This window comes from Nansenia antarctica (assembly GCF_963989245.1).
Source record: "Nansenia antarctica genome assembly, contig: SCAFFOLD_415, whole genome shotgun sequence".
Taxonomy (NCBI): Eukaryota; Metazoa; Chordata; class Actinopteri; order Argentiniformes; family Microstomatidae; genus Nansenia; species Nansenia antarctica.
The window spans coordinates 3,509-28,480 of NW_027663430.1; the positions used below are offsets into that span (position 1 = coordinate 3,509).

The 24,972-nt window shown below is 50.7% G+C and overlaps 1 protein-coding gene across 1 annotated transcript in view; it reads left to right on the forward strand.

Moving 5' to 3' along the window:
- Window positions 1-1,596: 1,596 nt before the first annotated feature.
- The window catches only part of LOC308175091 (mediator of RNA polymerase II transcription subunit 13-like), a gene marked incomplete at both ends in the record, with an annotated part of 39,920 nt that continues 16,544 nt past the window's right edge, over window positions 1,597-24,972 (forward strand). Inside the window, 10 exon segments of the mRNA XM_080550810.1 lie at window positions 1,597-1,729; window positions 2,575-2,632; window positions 3,012-3,170; window positions 3,844-3,989; window positions 8,494-8,691; window positions 9,306-9,500; window positions 9,914-10,076; window positions 10,327-10,434; window positions 22,434-23,165; window positions 24,569-24,785. Coding sequence (XP_080406936.1) covers window positions 1,597-1,729; window positions 2,575-2,632; window positions 3,012-3,170; window positions 3,844-3,989; window positions 8,494-8,691; window positions 9,306-9,500; window positions 9,914-10,076; window positions 10,327-10,434; window positions 22,434-23,165; window positions 24,569-24,785 — 2,109 coding nt within the window.

The window sequence follows — 24,972 nt, forward strand, 5'->3', positions numbered from 1 at the left end:
CAGGAGGCCGGCAGCTTAGCGCTCCGCTCCTGGGCGGTCCTGAGACACACCTTTACTCCCACAGTCTTCTTTCCTTTCAAAGCCCAACGGGGGGGTGTTTTTTTAACAGTGTACTCGACACTCACCTAGCCTGTCACTGATCTCCTGAACCAGAACCTCCGGCGCCTCTGGAGACGCTCCAAGCCACACAGTCGATACGGGAGCCAATAGGGCTTCACAGGGGGAGTTCCTAACCCTGCCTCCTCACCTCCCTGGCTGCCCTCGGGGCAGGGAGAGGCAGGGGGATCCCGCGGTCGCTTAACAGCCAGGCTAGAGAGCTAGCGCCGTGGGTGGCGGTGCCGGTGGACCTCCCTAGACGTGGACTCTCAGATAAACACACACCGACACCTGCAGGTGTCTGATCAGACAGGAGGGGCCTCGTCCTGAACCTCCCTTGTTAGTGCAACAGTCTGGAGTATGTAGAGAAGGAGGGTGTTGGTAGGGAGGTATTATCCTGTCTTCCTACGTACCTCCTCCAGGCCTGCTGGTGTATTATTAGTCTGGCTCACAGTGCTTTTTCGCTCCCTTTTTTATTGCTCCCTCCTTCCCTTTAATCCTGTGCGGTGGGCGCCGTGCCAGGCTGATATTTGCTTAACCCAATCCTCCTCCTCCTCCTCCTCCGAGGAGGCGCCCCTCCTTCTGATCCGCTCCCAAACTCACCACGCTCGGCTGTCGTTGGGTCGTGCGTGTGTGTGTGTCGGTGTGTGTGTGTCGGTGTGTGTGTGTGTCGGTGTGTGTGTGTCGGTGTGTGTGTGTCGGTGTGTGTGTGTCGTGCGTGTGTGTCGGTGTGTGTGTGTGTGTGTGTGTGTGTGTGTCGGTGTCGGTGTGTGTGTGTGTCGGTGTGTGTGCGTGCGGGCGTGCGACGAGTGCACACGGAAGAGAGGGGCTGCCGGAGACAATGGCCTCTGTCTTACTCATCCCCTCACTCTCTCTGTCTGCACCTCCTCCTTCTGTCGTTGTTGCGGGGAAGGGGAGGGAGGGTCGACACCTGCAGGCGTGGTCGGGGTAGACCAGGGTGGTCGTGTCGTGTGTGTCTTATCAACTGGCCCTGCGCTTTGAGTTGCGTTTCATGTACGAAAGGCGCTATATAAATAAAGCTTTACTTACTTACTATGTATAGGTTATTGATCTGTTCGCAAAGCTGAAGCGTGGACACACGCAAGCACGCAAGCACGCACACACACACACACACACACACACACACACACACACACATACACACACACACACACACCTATCCGTGGGTCACTGGTAGCTTGACCTCAGTATGGGTTAAATATTTTTATAATCCCTCTCTTAAACTCCCAAATGATATTAACCTCCCATTGGTTCCGCCTATCGATCTGAGGGATAAATTAGTGTCTTGTTTACAGATTAAGACGTCTCGTGAGGAGGTGTTATTATGTCTCGTGTGTCTAGTGTTATTTACATTTTCCACCGGTTGGTTTGCTGAAATCCATCGAGGCGGTCGGCTAGTGAAACAATTTGGATAGTCGTGGCGCCCCCCCCTAACCACGTCCTTCTCTGGCGTGCCGGCGTGTGAGGTGAGGCGCTGTCATGTTTAACTGTCCCGTGGATGAGAGGATGAGAGGTGTCATTGTGATGTCAGACAAAAGAGACGGCTCCTTTTTCATCTCCGCTCTCTTCAACGGGCCCTCACACTGCTCCTCCACTAGCAGGACAGCAGAGGGTTAGGCCCTCTCTCTCTCTCTCTCTCTCTCTCTCTCTCTCTCTCTCTCTCTCTCTCCTGCCGCCACCCACCCTGGACCCTCATCAGTTTGCCTACAGAGAAAACAGATCGACAGACGACGCCATTGCCACAACACTCCACCCCGCCCTCACCCACCTTGACCAGAGGACCTCCTGTGTGAGGCTGCTGTTTCTCCTGTGTGAGGAGGCTGCTTCTCCTGTGTGAGGCTGCTGCTTCTCCTGTGTGAGGCTGCTGTTTCTCCTGTGTGAGGAGGCTGTTTCTCCTGTGTGAGGAGGCTGTTTCTCCTGTGTGAGGAGGCTGTTTCTCCTGTGTGAGGAGGCTGTTTCTCCTGTGTGAGGAGGCTGTTTCTCCTGTGTGAGGAGGCTGTTTCTCCTGTGTGAGGAGGCTGTTTCTCCTGTGTGAGGAGGCTGTTTCTCCTGTGTGAGGCTGCTGTTTCTCCTGTGTGAGGCTGCTGTTTCTCCTGTGTGAGGCTGCTGTTTCTCCTGTGTGAGGCTGCTGTTTCTCCTGTGTGAGGAGGCTGTTTCTCCTGTGTGAGGAGGCTGTTTCTCCTGTGTGAGGCTGCTGCTTCTCCTGTGTGAGGCTGCTGTTTCTCCTGTGTGAGGCTGCTGTTTCTCCTGTGTGAGGAGGCTGTTTCTCCTGTGTGAGGAGGCTGTTTCTCCTGTGTGAGGCTGCTGTTTCTCCTGTGTGAGGAGGCTGTTTCTCCTGTGTGAGGAGGCTGTTTCTCCTGTGTGAGGAGGCTGTTTCTCCTGTGTGAGGAGGCTGTTTCTCCTGTGTGAGGAGGCTGTTTCTCCTGTGTGAGGCTGCTGTTTCTCCTGTGTGAGGAGGCTGTTTCTCCTGTGTGAGGCTGCTGTTCCTCCTGTGTGAGGAGGCTGTTTCTCCTGTGTGAGGAGGCTGTTTCTCCTGTGTGAGGAGGCTGTTTCTCCTGTGTGACCAGGCTGTTTCTCCTGTGTGAGGAGGCTGTTTCTCCTGTGTGAGGAGGCTGTTTCTCCTGTGTGAGGAGGCTGTTTCTCCTGTGTGAGGAGGCTGTTTCTCCTGTGTGAGGAGGCTGTTTCTCCTGTGTGAGGAGGCTGTTTCTCCTGTGTGAGGCTGCTGTTTCTCCTGTGTGAGGCTGCTGTTTCTCCTGTGTGAGGAGGCTGTTCCTCCTGTGTGAGGAGGCTGTTTCTCCTGTGTGAGGAGGCTGTTTCTCCTGTGTGAGGCTGCTGTTTCTCCTGTGTGAGGAGGCTGTTCCTCCTGTGTGAGGAGGCTGTTTCTGAGACTGCAGATCAGCATTCAATGCCACAGTCCCCTCCAGACTGGACAGCCAGCTCAGGGACCTGGGCATCGACCCCAGTCTATGCAACTGGATCCTGGACTTCCTGTCAGACTGTAAACAAGTGGTGAAGATGGGCTCTAAGACCTCCGCCCCTGAGGAGATCAGGGGGTGTGAGCTTCCCTCCGTCCACGACACTTCCAAGGCCCGGCGTGTCAGACAGGCCCTCAGGATTAGTAGGGATTAGGGACCCCCAGGAACTGTTTGAACTGTCGCTGTCGGGGAAACGGTACGAAGCCCTGGGGCTGAAACCCAGAGGCTGACAAACAGCTGTTTGCCTCAGGCAGTCTGGCTCCTGGAGAAACACACTGGAAGAATACAAAACACTGCCACCCCCTAACCAACCCCATGCACACTACAGCATTTGTGCACTATTGAAACCACTGTAAAAACCCCTCTTTATGACCTTATCACTGTAGGGGTACTTATTTTCCTGACGCTACTTATTATCATTGTGTTTTTTGTATCTGAATGCTGCAATGTCAATGTTGAGGAACCAAAGGCAACAAATCTGACCTGTCTGTTGTACTTGTACAGTAAGATTGTGATTGTGATGGATCTCTCTAGCTCCTCCTCCACTCAGTGATGACTCATTTTGGCTGTCTTGGGGGTCATAGATCGGGGGTCATAGATAAGATATAGGTGGAAAATCGGGGAAGGAAGATGTCGGATTTGGGGATCGCTGTGTGTCTGTGGTGAGATATGAGGTGTGCTGACTCTCTCTCTCTCTTTCTCTCTCTCTCTCTCATTCCCCCTCTCCCCCCCCCCCTCTCTCTCTCTGTAGTGAACACCTGTCGTGCTCCTTCACCTTCTTCTTGCATGGGGAGAGTAACGTGTGCACCAGCGTGGAGATCAACCAGCACCAGCCGGTCTACCACCTGAGTGACCAGCACCTCACCCTGGCCCAGCAGTCCTCCAGCCCCTTCCAAGGTGGGTCCACACACACACACACACACACACACACACACACACCTACATTGCCCCCCTGGGCACAGGGTTTCCTAGCGTAGCTGAGCATGTATCATGGTGGAGAGCCCGCGTAGAAGCGGAGGGGAGTAGAGAGAGAGAGAGAGTGCAGGGCCGTACATCACTGCCCCGCGTCCCCGTGTGAGAGAGAGCAGGCCGCTGGGTCTCTAATAGAAGCAGGGCTCTAATAGAAGCCTGGCTAATCCTCAGGTATTAAGAGCGGCCGCTCCTCCTTGCTTCATCACAGATGGTGACAGTAATGATGTGCCACCAGCCCCCCCCCCATCTCCTCTGCCTCCTCCCTGTCCTCCTCCTCCTCTACCCTCCTCCCTGTCTCCCACCTCTCCCTCGCTGCCACCTCCCCTCCTCCTCCTCCTCTTTCTTGTTCTTTCTCTCCCTCCACCGCCTCACTCTTCTCCCCCCCCCCCCCCCCCAGCCCTCAGAGGGCTGTCCCCACCAGCCCTGCTCTGCTGCTGGAGACATCTGTGCAATTAGCAGGGCCCAGAGGCAGCGGTGGCAGCGCCGTGCACAACCCCGCCGTGCACAACCCCGCGCCCAGACCTGAGGAGAGGCCCGCGCAACAAAGGAGCGCTCAACAAAAGATCCAGCTCACCGAGAGGGAGAGGGAGAGGAGGAGGAGGAGGAGGAGGAGGAGGAGGGGTGCTTTATGGAGAGATCATAACACCAGGCACAAGTGCTCTGTCTTGGGTTAGAAAACAAGATGTCACCTCTCCTCTCTTCCCCTCATCTCCTCCACAGCTAGACCTACTCTCTACACCCCTCCACCCCCCCCTACCCTCTTAACCCCTATCTGGTGCCTAATAACGGTGATCACTTTGTCCACTGTCTCACCTGATCTGGAGTGCGCTGGGAGAATCTCCTCCTCCTAATCTCCTCCTCCTCTCCAGTAGCAGTAATAACATCAGGTGTAGTTAAACACCAGCGCCAGTGTTTCAGACCCCTTCTATCAGAGTGTCTATATACTCAGCAGCAGGTCAGTGAACCTGGTCGGGGTGGAGTTCTGCAGCCAGGCAGGTCAGTAGCTCAGCTCAGTGATTTGTCTCTCTGGTTCATCTGTGTTCCCCGGCTACCCAGTAGTGTAGCGGAGGCTGAACACACGTACACGCTGTTTACTCTCAGAATGGCAGCGTTTATCCATCTTTTATCACGCTGTTTGGCGAGTCGGATATGCTTGAATCCCATTGGTGCTAACAATCCGCCTCAGCTAGCAGCAGAGATGGACATATGAAAGTTATGAAAAAGGTTTTTAAAAACCTCCAGTAGTCCAGATTAAGACTGATTGTTTCTACTAAATGTTTTGGGGGGGGATCCTGATGAATAAGTAAAATGAGACATTGGATACATTTTAAGGCGCAAAGTCACCTATTCGTATTGCATACAGATTATTATGCAATAATGTTGTTATTCTGCAATGCTGTCACAAATCTACACTTCATCTACATCATTTGGTATCCTTAGTATCTTTTTCTTGCCTCATTAAACCACACAATTCTTAGTTTTAGCCGTACAAACATTGGTAAAATAATCTTATATTTATGGGCATTGGGAGTTGGCCTTTTTTGACCATTGAGATTATTTAAGGGACCCCTTTTTTAAATTACACTGTCTGTAGTGACACTGTAGTGAGGCTGGACAAAGCCTTTCGTGTAACCTGGGCTGTGGTCTGGCTGTTCCTTCACCTGTGTTGGAGACATGTTATGTTTAACACTAATGAGCCAGACAGGATGATGAACTTCATGTGTCTTCAGACATTTTAATCTCTGAGTAATACACAAGATGTGTGTGTTCTCACTGTACGTGGTGTGTGTTTTAGCTCTCTCCCTCTCTCACCTCTGACAGACTGGTTTACTGACAGGCTGGTTTACTGACAGGCTGGTTTACTGACAGGCTGGTTTACTGACAGACTGGTTTACTGACAGGGTGGTTTACTGACAGACTGGTTTACTGACAGGGTGGTTTACTGACAGACTGGTTTACTGACAGACTGGTTTACTGACAGGCTGGTTTACTGACAGACTGGTTTACTGACAGACTGGTTTACTGACAGACTGGTTTACTGACAGACTGGTTTACTGACAGACTGGTTTACTGACAGACTGGTTTACTGACAGACTGGTTTACTGACAGGCTGGTTTACTGACAGACTGGTTTACTGACAGACTGGTTTACTGACAGACTGGTTTACTGACAGACTGGTTTACTGACAGACTGGTTTACTGACAGACTGGTTTACTGACAGACTGGTTTACTGACAGACTGGTTTACTGACAGGCTGGTTTACTGACAGACTGGTTTACTGACAGACTGGTTTACTGACAGGCTGGTTTACTGACAGGCTGGTTTACTGACAGACTGGTTTACTGACAGACTGGTTTACTGACAGGCTGGTTTACTGACAGGCTGGTTTACTGACAGACTGGTTTACTGACAGACTGGTTTACTGACAGACTGGTTTACTGACAGGCTGGTTTACTGACAGGCTGGTTTACTGACAGGCTGGTTTACTGACAGACTGGTTTACTGACAGGCTGGTTTACTGTGTGGCAGAGCGCTCGGGCCTCGCCAGGGCAGGATATGACCTCATAAAACAGCGCATAGTGAATGTAATGAACTCTCAGCCCATTGAACTGATCTGAGCATATTTGACATGTCTTCAGGGAGACGGAGACAGAGAAGAAAGCAGTATTTCCGTAATTGTGCTGAATTGTATATTTTTTCTGGCTCCGGATTTTCCCCCCCCCTTCCAAACAGAAATGCACCCAAAGCGAGAAAGAGAGAGAGAAGGGTTTGAATTTAATTAGCTTCATATTATCACCCAACGCGCTGCGTTGTGTAGGGCGGCCCGGGTGCAACGCAACGCAAATGACCTCAGGATTACTACCGCTTGTTCCTCTCAGTAGTCAAGCCGTTCCTGCTGAGGCGGTGGTTATCTGCCACAGTGAGGTCTGGGACTGGAGTGTGTTTAGGACACGTGGTCTCGTGCAGCGTGGACAGTATTGAACACTAGAGATGTTGGTCAGCCTGTTTCTTGCGTAGCGTCATCCCTGACTGGAAGGTATCTGGCTGCCTGCACACCGTCCGTCTCCCGTACCTTCCCGTTATTAAAGCGTACGCGCTGGTCGACAGACAGGTGGACAGGCGCGTACGCTGTAATAATATCTTCACTCAACGATCATCTAGTCTGGTCTGGCGCCTGCGCCGTCCGTTGTTCTTCCTGCAACACCAACACACAGATCCAGGATCCAGCAGCGTCGCCGCTGTCGCGCAAACAAACCCGGCGAATTGTTGACTTGCCCCCCGGGCGATCAGGCAACCGTTAATGTGGAACCCTGATACGATCATAGATCCCAAACCTTGAGCCTGGAGTTGGTGGTGGTCAGCTCTCATAATGCTCTGAACGCCCTCTCAGACACACAGCCTTCCAGACCCTGTCCTATGGGGCGGGGGGGGGAACTGAGAGATGAGCCCACCTCTAGATCCTCGCTGTATCTGACGGCTCTAAATGGACCCCTGTCTGCTGCCCTGCAGGAAGCCTGCTAATGGATCCTCTCTCTGAGGAGGGGACCCCCGCCCCCCCCCCCCCTCTCCTGCGTCAAGGAGAAGCTCCACTCTGACCAGCCGCACGATCGATCGATAACCCAGCAACACGACAATACCAGCCCAGTAACGACCCCAACTGGAAGAGCCAGCTAGAAGACACGGATGAACAAATGGTCACTTACCCACCTCCCCCTCCCCCTCCCCCACCTCCTCCTCCTCCTCACCCCCCATTTATATTTCCTGCCCCCTCCCCCTCGGCGATGAGGCTAACCTGTGAGGAGGATGTGTCGGCGTGTGTGTGTGGCCGTTGTAAAAGGCGCGTAGGGAGATGTGTGCCTGGCTCCCTCAGGCCTGTCCGGGCCTGTGTGTGTGCTGTGGAGGAGGCCTTTATTAGGCCTGGTTATGGGCTCTGAGAGGCTGCTGCTCCTTGCCAATAATGGGCTGCCGTATCGCTCTGTAAGTGTTTGGCGAGCCGCGTGGGGGCTGGCTGGAGTGCCGCACGCTGTGTAAAGGTCAGACTCTGCTGAATGGACCGCGGGGGGAGGGGGGGAGGGAGGGAGGGGTGGAGGGAGGGATGGGGATGGAGGATGGAGGGGATCGGGGGTCATAGATAAGATATAGGCGGAAAAATCGGGGAAGGAAGATGTCGGATGTTGGGGATAGCTGTGTGTCTGTGGTAGAGATATGAGGTATGCTGACTCTCTCTCTCTCTCTCTCTCCCCCCCTTCCCTCTCTCTCTCTCTCTCTCTCATTCCCTCTCTCTCTCTCATCCCCTCTCTCTCTCCCCCCTGTCTCTCATTCCCTCTCTCTCTCTCTCATCCCCTCTCTCTCCCCCCTGTCTCTCATTCCCTCTCTCTCTCTCTCATTCCCTCTCTCTCTCTCCCCCCCCCCCCCCCTCTCTCTCTAGTGATCCTGAGTCCGTTTGGCCTGAATGGTACTCTGACAGGCCAGTCTTTTAAGCGGTCGGACCCGCCCACGCAGAAGCTGATCGAGGAGTGGACCCAGTTCTATCCCATCAGCCCCAGCTCCAAGGACAGCTCGGAGGACAAGGCGGAGGACATGGACTGGGAGGATGACTCTCTGGCCGCCGTGGAGGTCCTCGTGGGTAAGACCCTCCTCTCTGGCAGCCAGCTGGCGTGACACAACAACGTGTCTGTTGGAGAGGGTCCGCCATCTGTCACCCGCATATGATTCTGCTTTCAGATGAAACGTACAAACAAACCCACCAGTCATTTGATTTAGACGTAAGCCGCGGGTAATCTCTCGACTCACAAACGACACATACTGTGTCCTTCTACATACTGTGTTCTTCTACATACTGTGTTCCTTCTGGAACCGAACAGTTATTCTCAGAGAAAGAGTTCTGCGGTGCTTGGAGACATAGTGTCCCTGGTAGCTGACTGACTCTGTGTGTGTGTCTGTGTGTGTGTCTGTATGTGTATGTGTGTGTGTATGTGTGTGTGTGTGTGTGTGTGTGTGTCTGTGTCTGTGTGTGTGTGTGTGTGTGTGTGTGTGTGTGTGTGTGTGTGTCTGTGTCTGTCTGTGTGTGTCTCTGTCTCTGTCTCTGTGTCTGTCTGTGTGTGTCTCTGTCTCTCTGTCTGTCTGTGTGTGTCTCTGTCTCTGTGTCTGTCTCTGTCTCTGTGTGTGTGTGTGTGTGTGTGTCTCTCTGTGTCTGTGTGTCTCTGTGTGTGTGTGTGTGTGTGTGTGTGTGTGTTCCAGGGGGTGTGAGGATGGTGTACCCTGCCTGTCTGGTGCTGGTCCCCCAGGCGGACCTCCCCTCCGTGGCCCCTGTGGGGTCCTCCCACTGCACCGCTGTCTACTCGGGTGGCCTCCAAGTGCCTGCATCCCAGCGAGACTCTGCCATCTCGTCGGTCACCCTCACGCCTCCCACCTCACCCGAGGAGGCCCAGACAGGTAGGCCCGCTCATGCCCGCTACGCTACGAACACGGCCCCGTCTGTCCCCTTCACAACACAACTGATTTGTCCTTTTTAATTTTCTTTACGTAAATCACATCTCTACTTACATCTGTAGATAATAGGAGACACTTTTGAAGTTGTCATACACCGATGGAAGTCTACCGACTACTCTCTGGTGCATGTCTCCACCATTGTGAACAGGGTTGAAAAATTCCCAATACCTTTGGGAAACCTCCAGATCATTTCCAACGTTTCCCTATTAAAACCCATGCGGAAATGATCGGAAAGTTTCCCAAACTTACGTGAATTTAGCAACCCGAATTGTGAATGGTCTGGACAGGATGGCTTTTTTGTTTGATGTCGGGCCTTGTGGGAGATGCTACCCTGCCTCTCTCCCTCCCTCCCCCAGTGGACTCCCAGTCGGCCCAGAAGTGGGTGAAGGTGTCGTCCACGTCGGACAGCTTCAGCGTGGACAGCACCAGCCACCACGGAGGGAAGGTCCCCCGCAGACTGGCCAGCCAGGTGGTGGAGCGGGTCTGGCAGGAGTGCAATATCAACAGAGCCCAGAACAAGTATGTCTCATACACACACGCTACTGTCTCCACACTCACACACACACACATAACTCAACGGTTGCCAAATGTCTGTCAAATTATAGGTTACACTCAAGTGATAGAGTGGAGTTGGAAATTAAACATTGAATGGGTGTCTAAAATACCAAGTGAAGAACGTTTAGGAAAGGCAGTGTAAAGAAGGCGAGAGGGAGAGTGACAGATAATCCATTTCTATCCAGTGTGCTCAGCCAGTGCTTCTATTTTCCAGGCGTAAATTCTCAGTGACGACCAACGGTACTTGTGAGGATGAGCTCATGGAGAAAGTGGCCTGGGATTTTGTGGAGTCGACACAGAGGTCAAGCTGCAACTGCTCCAGGTATGTGTGTGTGTGTGTGTGTGTGTGTGTGTGTGTGTTCTTTTCGCTGGCCTAGCCCCTATAGTCAGCACTCGAGTTGAAGGGGGATGAGGGGGGATGGTATCCCCCCTGAAATAAAAACGGCCAAAATCATCCCCCTTCTAAAACTGCCATCCCCCCTTTCCATCCCTTATGTCATTTTATCAATGAACGTGGTATTACTGCTATTTCAACATTTAGTTTTGCGCATATTGAGTAAAATACTGTGGGCGAGGGGGCACGCACACATGCAATGACATTTTTACCACCAAGTCACTGACGCTGAAGTCACTGACGCTGAAGTCACTGACGCTGTGGGGATGCTACATTGTCCTCATATGATAAAATCCACCATCCCCCCTGATTTTCTTTTACAACTTGAGTACTGGTTACAGTCTCAATCCAAGACGTCTGCCAGAGGATACACACTTTGAGAAACATGAATTGAAATACCACGTTTGAGGCTCAGGACTCAGCTCTGTGGAATTTGTATTGCATGTCCATAGTAAGCAAGATTACTGTCTGGAACTCAAGTTCAAGTCTAGACTCTAGAGTATGACAATGATTCTGTTCTTTATGTATATGATTTGTCTCTATTTGTTATTTAAGTGATAACCGTGTCAGGGTTCAAGCCCCTACTTGTGTTTTTTCCTGGAAGCTCAGACATGTATTCCCCTGACGGGCAGACAGCAGCGCTCTGTAGCAGAGAGACGTGTGGTGGTTTGACCTCTGGGAGAACTGTTTAGGGAGAAGGCTGGTCTAAAAATGGACTGTGTGTCTGCAAACCCTAATGTTGACAAATGAGCCTGTGTGTCTAATGGGTTAATGTGTGACTGTGAGGGTGGATGTCACCAGTCTTGTTTTTTTATTTATCTCTATCTTTATATATCTATATATAATTTAGTGTATATAGATATATATATAGTGGGGGGATAATAAGTGCCATTCACCAGTACACTAGCCATGGGTGAGTGGTAAAGGAGCTTGACGTGATATGACATGCGTCCGCTTTTGCATCTCACTGACATGTCGAAGAACATTTAGAAGTTTCCTCATTAGGGGAGCCTATTCAAGCCTGTTCAAGCCTGTTCAAGCCTGTTCAAGCCTGTTCAAGCCTGTTCAAGCCTGTTCTAAGCCTGTTCAAGCCTTTTCTAAGCCTGTTCAAGCCTGTTATGAAGCCGCTTTGGTCCTCTTTTCTAAGCACGGGCAGCAGCTCCACCAGTTGTCTTAGAGCAGGGACGTCTGACCTGTCATACTCCAATGAAAATAGCTGTTACTAAAAGTAGGGCTGGGCGGTCTCCATTTTTTAAAACCGTTAAACCGTCCTCAAATGTAACCGTGGTTTACAGTATAACTGTGGGATTAAAAACCACATCGGGTTTTGAGGGAGCTGACAACTTCACATGATGAATGTCCTCGTTGCTGTACCTTTCTCCAGCAGGGCTTGTTGGATCGTATGTTGCCTTAGCGTTTTTAACAGGGCTGTCAATGTTAACGCCTTAACTATCGCTGTTCATTTGGAAACCGTAACATTAACCTAACATAAAATGTTTTATGAAAATTCATCTGATTATTTGTGTGGTGGCCTGGGAAAACCCTTCACATGGTGGCATTTTGACATTTTCATTTTTTAATATTTCCATAAATTAGAAGTTCTCAGCTATTCATAACTGGTTGAATGACCTTTATTTTAAAAAGTTATGAGCATTTTAATGTAGCATGTCAAAAAAAGTGAAAGGGGAGAAATCCTCCCCTTTCTCCTCCGGGTCAGGGGAGGAGCCTATGCAGATCGGCCGGTCTCGTTAGTCTGCTTGTGATGCGGTGGTAGTCTGCTTGCCTCGTCGGTATGCGAGGGACAGATCCATTTGTGTGTCTTCTAGTTAAGATGTTATTACTTTATGCTTATTGTGAGCATCAGTAAACTGGCAATAACACAGGTGGAAGTATCGTCTCTCCTTTCGCTCATGTGTGCGTGCGTTGCTTAACTGAGAATGAGACACGTTCAACGTGATGTTGTTTCGCTAGCAAACTACCCGCCACAAAAACATAAAAATAAGTACTTTCTCTTTTGTTTTCTTAAAATGTTTATTCACCATAATGTAGTATGGAGTTCAAAGTACTAGAATACCACATAATATCAAAATCGCCAAAATCGCGATTTCCATCTATATTTGCTCTTTGCCACGAACGAACGCCAGCGACATCCGACGGGTTTTCCCAGGCCACCACACATTTATAATATCACATATTACCAAATATAATATATTCTACTGACATGCGTGGCAAATGCAGATAACATTCTAGAGGGGTTTCAAGACAGACTGATTTGTCTCCTTGTCTGCGATCAAATGGACACACTCCTGTTTTACTTGTTATGTGGTTGATAGCACAGCACCTTTCTGATGGGGAGCTGTCTTTTTTGACAGGTTATTTATTTGACAAATTACATTACAAAAGTTCTGTCATCACTCTCCTAGCATCTTCAACCGCACAGGACAAACACTCTTAAGGTGTTTATTATATGTAGCAATTTAGGACGGCTTAATGACTGTATTGTCAAATACTGTTGCTATTTTCAAAAAACACGCTTTATGGTATAACCGATAACCCCTTAACCCTAACAAAAAGTAAATCATTTTAAATAATATAAATATTACGATTTCCCACTGATTTGTGTTATAAGTGTCATTTTGTCTGATTCTAATATTTTTTTTATAGTCAAAATCGCCAAATCTGAGCTGCGATGCAAATCCAGGGAGACACATGACGACACAGGGCCACGTCATCACATGACTCATCAGGACACTTCTACTGTCCCGTCTGTGTGCTCTCAATAAGAGAGAGGCTGCAGTCAGCAAGTCCTGCCTCACACACACACACATAAACATACACGCATGCACACACACGCACGCACGCACGCACGCACGCACGCACGCACACACACACACACACACACACACACACACACACACACACACACACACACACACACACAGCCACAAAAACACACCACCCTGCAACTTGCAGGAAGATAGCTCTGTGACTCCCTGCACCTTTATACTCTCTCTCCAAGGCTGTTTGTTTTGGTGTGTGTAATATGTATATATGTCTGTGTGTGTGTATATATATGTATATATGTATATATATATATATATATATATATATGTTACAGTACATGTGGGAAAACTAGGGTTAGGGGTAGGGTTAGGGTTAGGATTACCCTAGTTTTCCCACATGTACCGTATTCCCACATGTACCGTAACATATATACAGATTATATATACACACACACACACACATATATATACATATACATATATTAGTGCTGTCAATTGATTGCATCATCATAATAATATCCTGTGATTAATCACAATTAGTGACAAGTATTTACAAGTATTTACAAGTACTAGTATTAAATACAAGTATTACTATTTGGGCGGGAGATAAAACAAAAACACGTGTGGTGTTGGAATAAAGAAATGCAGGACAAGCTGCTTAGAGGAATCAGAGGTATGTTTGCAGACTTACTTAGCAGACAACCAAAACAGACCAGTTACAAAGTCACGTCTGCTAAAGAGAGAATGTAAACAGCTTGCCTGTAAGTTGTTTCTCACCCAAATGAATGCTACAGAGATCAGGCCTGTTTAACAAACTGAATGCCATAGTGTCTCTGAAGAAACAACAGTCCCTTTTCACTCTCTTAGTTGAATCAGATTACTTGAAACAACTCAAGGTTTGTTTACAGTTACTTTCCAAACAAACATTCCGAACAGCGTGTAGCGAACGCCACTGATGGACACAGTTACATAATTCACTAATATGTTTGCATGCTGGGAATTGAGTGTGGGCACTTTAAGGCTGAGTTGCAGAGTTGTGACATAGGGGATTTCATGTAACATTTAAGGGCCAGTTGTTTTGATATGGGCTGGACATTATTATCAGTTCTGTGTGGAAAATAAAACGCAGACACTCTTTGTTTACACCGTGTACATGTCTCTCCTTTGTTAACTGAACATTTGCTGATTGTTACTTTCAGTAAACATGATTGTACACAGACAGTAGCAGGTTGTATTGCTTGTTTAAACAGCTGTTATTGTTATACTCGTTTGCTTAGCACTATTAGCTACGGTTGGCACATAACACTGTCCATGAGCAACTGTCTTATAAGCTTAACAAGGAGCTTCACAACTGGTTTGTAACGCCGGACCTTGTTGCTGGCAGACCTGTTCTGGACCTAACCACCGTAGCGAGTAGACAGCTGTGTCTCAGAACACTGTCTGTGTTTTGAACCTAGCTCAGGGCTGGCTAGCTAGCTAGCTCTCTACTCCATCAATTATTCACCAGCTACTACCGTTAGCTCAGCACCTCTGTTGTTATTGAAGCTAGTGTCTCTGTCCCAGTCTCTGGAATAACGGAACATATAAGATATATGTTATATATATATATATATATATAACATATAGATATATACAGATATTCCTGGTCCAAATAAACATATGAAGCTTTCATTCAACCATACTACACTATGAGGAAAAAAGTGTTGATTTGATCGCAGGTTCTTCATTCTTCTGACACAAAGGACACAACACTTGTAAAGTGATGGAGATTAGTGTCTAAACAAGTGGTCACGAAAGTGCAACCCAGTATACAAACCAGTCTGTGTTGAAAACCCTCCACAGGCGTTTGCCACGCATGCCAGTAGAATTTAGAATTTATGTGATTAATGTGATTTAATTATGGTTTCCAAATGAATTGCGAGCGTTAACGTGTTAACATTGACAGCCCTAAAATATATATATATATATATATATATGTATGTATGTATGTATGTATAAATATTCACTGAAGATCGGGGATACCTTGGTCACCTCTAAGCTTCGCAAAGAGTGAGGCCAGAGTTGGGGACAGTCTGCTGGAGCTGTTAATTTGTTGGAGGGAACCCAGCGTACGGGTGACATTGAAAAAGGAATCCCTGTGAGCAAAAATGGTATTGGCTCAGGCGTGTGTGTGTGTGTGTGTGTGTGTGTGTGCCTGCGTGCGTGCGTGCGCGTGCGCGTGCGTGTGTGTGTGTGTGTGTTTGCTACTAGCACATTGTTTTCCCTCCAGCCTGCTCTCTGCCACAGTTAAGCAGCCGAGTTCCCTTCTAATCCTCTGAAGAGGTGGGAGGACAAACTCCCGCCATTAAAGAGGGAGAGCTTAGTCCTCTCCATGCTGCGCCCTGACCACAACAGCAGCCTGCGGTTACACTGTCGACAGATGACCCATCAAATAAACCTTCTAATGCGGGGTACACACATAAGGACACACGATTTTCGGATGTCTGAAAACGACAGAAAACGCCCGGTTATCAGATGGATCTTAACATTTTCCAATAATGCGGGGTACACACATAAGGAGCCACACATCCGAAAATCGCTGAAATCGCAGAAAATCCTTATGTGTGTACCCCGCTTTACAGAATCCTGGGGTGTGAGGTGTGTTAAGAGTCACTTCTCTTCAATTGTGCAATCAACTCTCCCGGCAACCTGCTCGGAAAATGGGCGTGGCCGGCAATCGTAAATGTGAAATGCGTTCAATACTTCTGACCAGAAACCATAGGGTTGCCAGATTGTTTGGTGAAATTAGCGGTTTTAGAGAGAAATCTCGCGTGAACCCATCGTTTTTAATATTGCCTTTATGGATATGATTTTGTTTGTGGTTTATTTTCTCTTATTGACATGGCTTGGGGAACGAGACTAGAGAGTTGGGAGTCTGTCGTAACGAAAATCTTTATGTCTGTGGGGTGCTGAAATGGGGAAATTGGCGCACACCACACACAACACGATCAAGGCTGTTCAAATCCAAGATTTTGTTTCTTCATGTGTGGGGTCTGTCTCAGATAAGATTTCTGTTAAGATTTAGAAATTCCTTATGTGTGTACCCCGCTTAACCCCCCCTGACCCAGAAAAGACCATTCCCCACCAGGGGAGGCTGGTTCATTAGGTGCAATTGGGCAATGCCCCACCGAAGGGAGAAGAGAGAGATTTTTTTTCTATGACTTCTAGACAGTGTTGCTTCTGAATATCATAGTCCAATCAGCTAGTGTTCTGTGGAGTATATCATAGTCCAATCAGCTAGTGTTCTGTGGAGTATGTTCCAATCAGCTTCAAGTCCCGCCCCTTTCGGGGCAACTTTCAGTCTACTCGAAGTTGCACTAGGCTGTTCTCGTAGACTTGCATGTAAAATCTATTTTGGTAACTTCAGGCCATTCGGTCAATTGTCTATGGGGTTTTGGGACATGCACTGAAAGGGGCGGGACTTGAAGCTGATTGGAACATACTCCACAGAACACTAGCTGATTGGACTATGATATACGCCACAGAACACTAGCTGATTGGACTATGATATTCAGAAGCAACACTGTCTAGAAGTCATAGAAAAAAAATCTCTCTCTTCTCCCTTTGGTGGGGAGCCAGCCTCCCCTGCTTGAGGATATTACAACTGGACCTATTACCGAAGTCAAACTTCGTTTGTGGTCGCAATCTCCGCGCAATCTCCGCGCAATCTCCGCGGCTGTTAGGCTGCTACTGTTGGTGTTTTGCGAAGCCAGAATACACAAACTCGACCTGAAGGTAAGAGAGTCAGCTAAGATAAAAGCTACTTCAAACATTTAGTAATATCGTCAGCATGGTACGTTTTCTATTGTCGTCTTTTAGCTTGTTTGTTTATGTATTCAGCACACGCACACACACACACACACACACACACACACACACACACGCACACACGCACACACACACACACACACACACACACACACACACCAGGGTTTCCGTTAGAAAAATTTGCCGTCGGACATCGTGTCCGGGAAGAATTCGATTTACCGGACAAACGTGATATATTCCGGTCATCATATTAAAATATAATCAAATTTTTTTTTTTCAAAATCATATTTTTTTTTTCAAATCTAATATAGCTGTTTGTCGCGGTGATTACTGTTGTGTAGCGGCCTATATATGCCATTTAATGTCTATTTCTCATCCGATACGATTAGATGCGAGCTATATAATATATAATAATATAACATGATTTGACGCATGCGCGCTATGCCATGCGTCAAATCCAGCGCTGAACGGGTCCAGCGCTGAACGGGCGCCTCACTGGGAACTGAACAGACAGCATCGATCAATGAACGGACTCCACATTACGTTAACTGAAGTTTGTTAAATTGTTTGGGATTAATGTGAGTTTTCTATTTTCTCTTTCCAGTTTTACCCTTTTTTTAAAATCAATAAAACAACGTCATTTCTATAACCAGGTCTCGCTGGTTGGGAAGGCATTTCGTTTAGCTCGGGAGTATGACAATGGGGAGAACATAACTGTTTATTGAGAAACAAATGATAGGCAGTCTGGGATACGTATATAAAGAAATACCACAATGTCTAGATGTATAACATTTTATTGAACAGTAACAGTGCAAGCATGTAGGCTTCTGGCGTGACACGGCTAGCCTAATTTCCGTTCATATGCCTTTTATCAGATAAAATAAAATAGAATAAAACTCTTTGAAAATAAATAGGCTTTAAATTAACTTGCAATGCGTATAGGCTAATTTCCGTTCGATGTTACAGCCTAGGCTATGCCTTTTCTCAGATAGATAGGGGATAGCCCTGTAAGCTCATACGGGTCTGTATGTCGTCCTGAAGACCGGCTGTTAGATCATATCGCTGAAGTTTGTCTCCATCTTAGTGTAAATGTTGTCCGTTTCGTTTGTTATCCTTGTTATTGTGCGATAAAGTTAAAGCGCTCCGCTTCGGGACACCATTTTCAGCTGAGCACCAAACACACACACTGCCCGAGAGAGAAGGACCCGCCCCCTTTAGTTAGCCTATAGCCTATAGGCTAACTAAAGGGGGCGGGTCCTTCTCTCTCGGGCAGTGTTTGTGTGTGTGTGTTTGGTGCTCAGCTGAAAATGGTTAGAGGGAATTATTTTCACCGGACATTTATGTCCGACGAGTTTTCAATTTGTCGGACTTCAACTACTTTTACCGGACAAAGACCGGTAATTACCGGTTAACGGAAACCCTGACACACACACACACACACACACTCACACACTCACTAGAGGGGATGAAGAGGTCTGTACAGGGGGGTAGGGGGGATGAAGAGGTCTGTACAGGGGGGTAGAGGGGATAAAGAGGTCTGTACAGGGGGGTAGAGGGGATGAAGAGGTCTGTACAGGGGGGTAGAGGGGATGGAGAGGTCTGTACAGGGGGGGTAGAGGGGATGGAGAGGTCTGTACAGGGGGGTAGGGGGGATGAGGAGGTATGTAGAGGTGGGTAGGGGGGATGAAGAGGTCTGTAGAGGTGGGTAGGGGGGATGAAGAGGTCTGTAGAGGTGGGTAGGGGGGATGAAGAGGTCTGTACAGGGGGGTAGAGGGGATGAAGAGGTCTGTACAGGGGGGTAGAGGGGATGAAGAGGTCTGTACAGGGGGGTAGAGGGGATGGAGAGGTCTGTACAGGGGGGTAGGGGGGATGAGGAGGTATGTACAGGGGGGTAGAGGGGATGAAGAGGTCTGTACAGGGGGGTAGAGGGGATGAAGAGGTCTGTACAGGGGGGGTAGAGGGGATGGAGAGGTCTGTACAGGGGGGTAGGGGGGATGAGGAGGTATGTACAGGGGGGTAGAGGGGATGAAGAGGTCTGTACAGGGGGGTAGGGGGGATGAGGAGGTATGTACAGGGGGGTAGAGGGGATGAAGAGGTCTGTACAGGGGGGTAGGGGGGATGAGGAGGTATGTACAGGGGGGTAGAGGGGATGGAGAGGTCTGTACAGGGGGTAGAGGGGATGGAGAGGTCTGTAGAGGTGGGTAGAGGAGATGTAGAGGTGGGTAGAGGTGATGAAGAGGTCTGTAGAGGTGGGTAGAGGGGATGAAGAGGTCTGTACAGGGGGGTAGAGGGGATGAAGAGGTCTGTAGAGGTGGGTAGAGGGGATGAAGAGGTCTGTACAGGGGGGTAGAGGGGATGGCGAGGTCTGTACAGGGGGGTAGAGCTATTCTCATGCTAAAATCGACTGTAAATCCAGATTTTAAAGTTGATATTCTTCCCCGTGGAGCATGCCCCCATAACCTGTGCCCCACCCAAAATGTTTAGCACCAGCCGCCACTGTTCCCCACCTCTCTGTATCACTCACTCACTCACTCACTCACTCACTCACTCACTCACTCACTCACACACACACACACACTCACTCACTCACTCACTCACTCACTCACTCACTCACTCACTCACTCACTCACTCACTCACTCACTCACTCACTCACTCACGCACGCACGCACGCACGCACGCACACACACACACACACACACACACACACACACTGGAGTCAAGGCCTGGGTTTGGGCAGCTCAGTCCCTTACAGTGAAACGTGAGAGCCGTATGAGTGGATGAAGCACGCCAGTGCTAACCTAGCGGCTACCCCGTGACCTGGCCCACGATTGTGTTTGTAGTGGGTTGGGGGGTGGGCGGGGGGTGTTGACAGCGTTGCTGGTGTGAGAGGGGCGGCCCGGGGCAGCAGGCTGGTTAGCAGGGGAGCGTGACGGTGCTTGGGCTTTATGGGCCGGTCGAATGGCCATGGAGCGTCTGGCAGGGCAGCAGAGGACCTGAGCTACCAGGGTTAGCCACACAGCTACCAGGGTTAGCCACACAGCTAGCAGGGTTAGCCACACAGCTACCAGGGTTAGCCACACAGCTACCAGGCTGCACCACACAGCTAGCAGGGCTGCACCACACAGCTACCAGGCTGCACCACACAGCTAGCAGGGCTGCACCACACAGCTACCAGGCTGCACCACACAGCTAGCAGGGCTGCTCCACACAGCTAGCAGGGCTGCACCACACAGCTAGCAGGGCTGCACCACACAGCTAGCAGGGCTGCACCACACAGCTAGCAGGGCTGCTCCACACAGCTAGCAGGGCTGCACCACACAGCTAGCAGGGCTGCTCCACACAGCTAGCAGGGCTGCTCCACACAGCTAGCAGGGTTAGCCACACAGCTGGCAGGGTTAGCCACACAGCTAGCAGGGCTGCTCCACACAGCTAGCAGGGTTAGCCAACCAGCTAGCAGGGCTGCACCACACAGCTAGCAGGGTTAGCCACACAGCTAGCAGGGCTGCTCCACACAGCTAGCAGGGCTGCTCCACACAGCTAGCAGGGCTGCACCACACAGCTAGCAGGGTTAGCCACACAGCTAGCAGGGCTGCACCACACAGCTAGCAGGGCTGCTCCACACAGCTAGCAGGGCTGCACCACACAGCTAGCAGGGCTGCTCCACACAGCTAGCAGGGCTGCACCACACAGCTAGCAGGGCTGCTCCACACAGCTAGCAGGGCTGCTCCACACAGCTAGCAGGGCTGCTCCACACAGCTAGCAGGGCTGCACCACACAGCTAGCAGGGCTGCACCACACAGCTAGCAGGGCTGCACCACACAGCTAGCAGGGCTGCACCACACAGCTAGCAGGGCTGCTCCACACAGCTAGCAGGGCTGCTCCACACAGCTAGCAGGGCTGCACCACACAGCTAGCAGGGCTGCTCCACACAGCTAGCAGGGCTGCTCCACACAGCTAGCAGGGCTGCTCCACACAGCTAGCAGGGCTGCTCCACACAGCTAGCAGGGCTGCACCACACAGCGTTCCAGCTGCTTAACCCCCCAGCAGAAGCAGGGCTGCAGCCAGGTGTTAGGGGGTTAGGGGATACTCCACTACGACAGGGCGGGATGTGGGATTCTGGTTATGATCTGAATAGTAGAATGCAAAAAGTAACAAACATGATTTTTCGATCGGATGACACGACACGTTTTTGTTTGGGAAGCAATTAGTTTATTATGCCTATTATGTCTGAACTGTTCTGGTTGAAATCAATGACGTGAAAAAGGAGGCAATTTGGCAGGGGCTTTAGCATTAAAGGGGCTATCTGTAATTCAAACAATAATAAAGCGGGTTAGACACTTTTTTGTTAAACAGCTGAGGGATGTGGCTGGAGAAACGGAACCATTGTTTACAAACAATGCAGTAAAACAAGCTTATGTTTGGCGTCTGATGGGGTGAGAAGCTTAGACTAAGCTCATGAGGGAGGCATTATAAGTTATATTCTTCAACAATCAATGGCTATACATCATTAAAATGTATGTACCAATTACAGATTGCCCCTTTAAGAAAGCAAACGAAAACAATGCAGCTCACTAAAAGATGGATAGTGTACTCACTCCGTTAAATTCATTGAATATGAATAATTGAGCAAGTTGTGAATGCTGTATGTCAATATTGAACTTTCTCCTCACATTGCTCACACACATCTCGTACTTAACATTATTTATAGTTGAGTGTTGACATAGCTAACTGGTTTAAGATCAGATGATTAGATGAGTGTTGCTACCTAACGCAGGTGTAATTGAGGAGGTGTAAAGGAGTTGATTGAGTTAATTAATGTTCAGTCTTCTAACGAGTACTTAAGTGTTTGAGAGTGTCTCGTAGTGAGACTGCTGCTGTTCCTGCTGGTTTTGATCGACGGCCCAGTTTTGATAATTCTTTCTCTCTGAAGTGTTTCATTTAAATCCTGTCATTTGTTTTAAGCCTTTGAGGAAGTTTGGCAAGCTGCCTCCCTCTACATCTACATAGAAATGACCCCCCCTCCCTCTACATCTACATAGAAATGACACCCCCCCCCCCGGGGCGGCTGTGTCTCAGGAGGGAGAGCCGCTGTCTAATGATCGCAAGGTTGGCAGATCGGCGGTTCGAGCCCCGGCTGGCCACATGTCGAAGTGTCCTTGGGCAAGACACTGAACCCCAAATTGCTCTCAGTGAGCGGGCCGGCGCCTTGCATGGTAGCTTGCCGCCATTGGTGTGTGAATGGGTGAATGAGAGGCCGTTGTAAAGCGCTTTGGATAAAGGCACCATATAAGAGCAGTCCATTTACCATTTTACCATTTGTTTCCTTCCTCCCCCAGGCACAAAACCCAGAAGCAGAGAGGAGGCAGCACCCCGGGCCAGCCCCAGTCGGCCGGCCAGCCCCCCCAGCCGCCCGCCAAGCACAAGGCCGGGGGCGAGAAGCCCGACAAGGCCGACAAGCAGCAGAAGCGGCCGCAGACGCCCTTCCACCACCGCAGCTCGGCCCCCGACCACGCCAGCATGGACACGGAGGCGGCGGGGCAGCGGCTCGCCCTGAGGGCCCAGGAGGGGGGCCGCTTCCCCGCGGGGGGCAACGACTCCAAACCCCCCCAGCTGCACGGCCGGGGGGTCGGCGGGGGGGGACCCCCGGAGCTGGCGGGCTCGCCCCAGCCCCCCCCGCTCAGCCCCCACCCCTGCGAGCGCGGAGGAGGAGGAGAGGAGACGGAGAGGGACTCCTCCATGAAGAACCCCTCCACCCCGCACAGCCAACACTTCTACCAGCCCCCCACGGAGCCCTGCCTGGCCTCTCAGAAGGGGGGCGGGGACGACCCCTGCATGGACGGCCTGGCCCAGCACTTCCACGGGGCCTACCCCCCCGAGCCCCTGGAGCCCACCGTCTACGTGGGCGCGGCGGTCGGCCTGGGGGGGGACAGCTCTCTGCACGCCCCCTGGCGCTTCTTCAACCTGCCCCGCAGGAAAGAGGCGGAGCTTCTCCCCACGCCGCTGCTGCCCGGGGACAAGCTGCGGGACGAGGCCTCGGGGGGTCCGGAGGGCCTGGTGTCCGTCACTGAGTGAGTCACTGTGTCCACCGCCCTGCTCGTATACCCCCGTAGAGGGAGCCAGAGGGCTCACCACCCACCCAGCCCTGTTCGCTAGCTAGGTGTGTCACGCCATAACCTCTCTGTTTCATATACAGACCAGCCCCCCCCCCCCCCCCCCCCCCCCCAGGACCTCCGACATTCTAGAAGAAAAAAAAAGAACAACATGTTTTGAAAGAGCGGTGATGCAAAACCAAGCCCCTCCCCTCTCCCTTGCCCACCCCCACCCCATTCCCCTGGCCTCAGAATGTTCTATGCAGCGCTGAGCGAGCACACGCCAAGTTAATCTCTCGCTATGTGCCCTTTTGACATCGTACATCACTAATGTGCCTGGCCAGCACTGTGGCGGGGCGGGAGAGATTATCGATCTCCCCCGACGAACGCACACACACACACACAGGGACTCAGGGACGGAGGCAGGGTTAGATAAAGAAACAGATCCGTCTGTATCTGTCCACCTTCGCTCTCCCGCACAGCTGAAGGATGGTGTCAGATCTCACAGCTGAAGGATGGTGTCAGATCTCACAGCTGAAGGATGGTGTCAGATCTCACAGCTGAAGGATGGTGTCAGATCTCACAGCTGAAGGATGGTGTCAGATCTCACAGCTGAAGGATGGTGTCAGATCCCAAAGCCTCGATATCATAGATGTGGCTTTGGTTGGGAGGAGGAGGAGGAGAGGGGGACAGGAGGGAGGGGAGGAGGGGTGTGCTGGGGAGCAGGCAGGCAGGCCAACCGTCCAGCCGGGGGGTGGTAGCGGTGGTGATGGCGGTGGTGAGAATTATGGGAGGGGTTATGCAATTCCAGGCCAGGGTGTCCGGGCAGGGCTATTCTGGTCTGGTGTAATCCCTGTGGCCGCAGCTTTGAATGGCCGCTAATCTCCGGCCCGGGCCAGTGCACACTGTCGCCTCGCATCACGGCCTGACCGGCCTGACGAGAGAGAGAGAGGGGGAGAGAGAGAGAGAGAGAAGGGAGCTGGGTCACTCCCCTCCCCTCTCCTACAGAGGGGCAGCTCTCTCCAGTAGCATCTAAGCAACAACAACTAGAACACAGGACTGGGCTTTACTGTGTAAGGGAGAAAAAGAGCTAGTCACGAGACCCTCAAGTCTGAGCTTGATTCTCTTGAGCTCGCAAACTCTCACGGTCCCCCCTCCCCCCCCCTCCCACGTATGCTCCTGTATCCTCCTACCGTTAGATACCCCCCCCCCCCCCCCGTGACATTAGACGCCCCCCCCCCCCATGACAGCGTAGCAACCGCATAGCTACGTGAGCGTTATCATTCCAACTTTCGTTCGTCATCATCAGTAACTGACAACACTGTGTCCCCTCGCTCCCCCCCCTCCCCTCCCCCTCCTCCCCTCCCCTGTCTCCCCCCCAGACTGATGGCGTCCTCCAAGAGGCCTCTGAAGGTGTCGGAGGAGCTGTTGCAGAAGTACCTCCAGAGGAGGAACCAGTACCTGGTGTCGGCCATCGCCGACGGGGACCACGAGCCCGAGGTGGACCCCTACGCCTTCGTAGACGGAGACGTCAAGTTCTCCTTCTCCGACAAGAAGGACAAGAGCGGCGCCGAGCGCGAGTCCGGGAAGAAACACAAGGTAAGGTTCTTCTCTCTTCCCGGGCCGGTGGTTCGCCCGACACCCCCCTCCCCCCCGGGTGGGTCCCGTCAGGTGAAGAGATGGGTCGGGCTTGTTATGAGGGTCAGGGCGAAAGAAGAAGTCACTAAAAAAGAAGTCATCTGCGTTCCTGTAATTGTTCCTAGGCTCGGTCTCTTGTCCCTCTTTT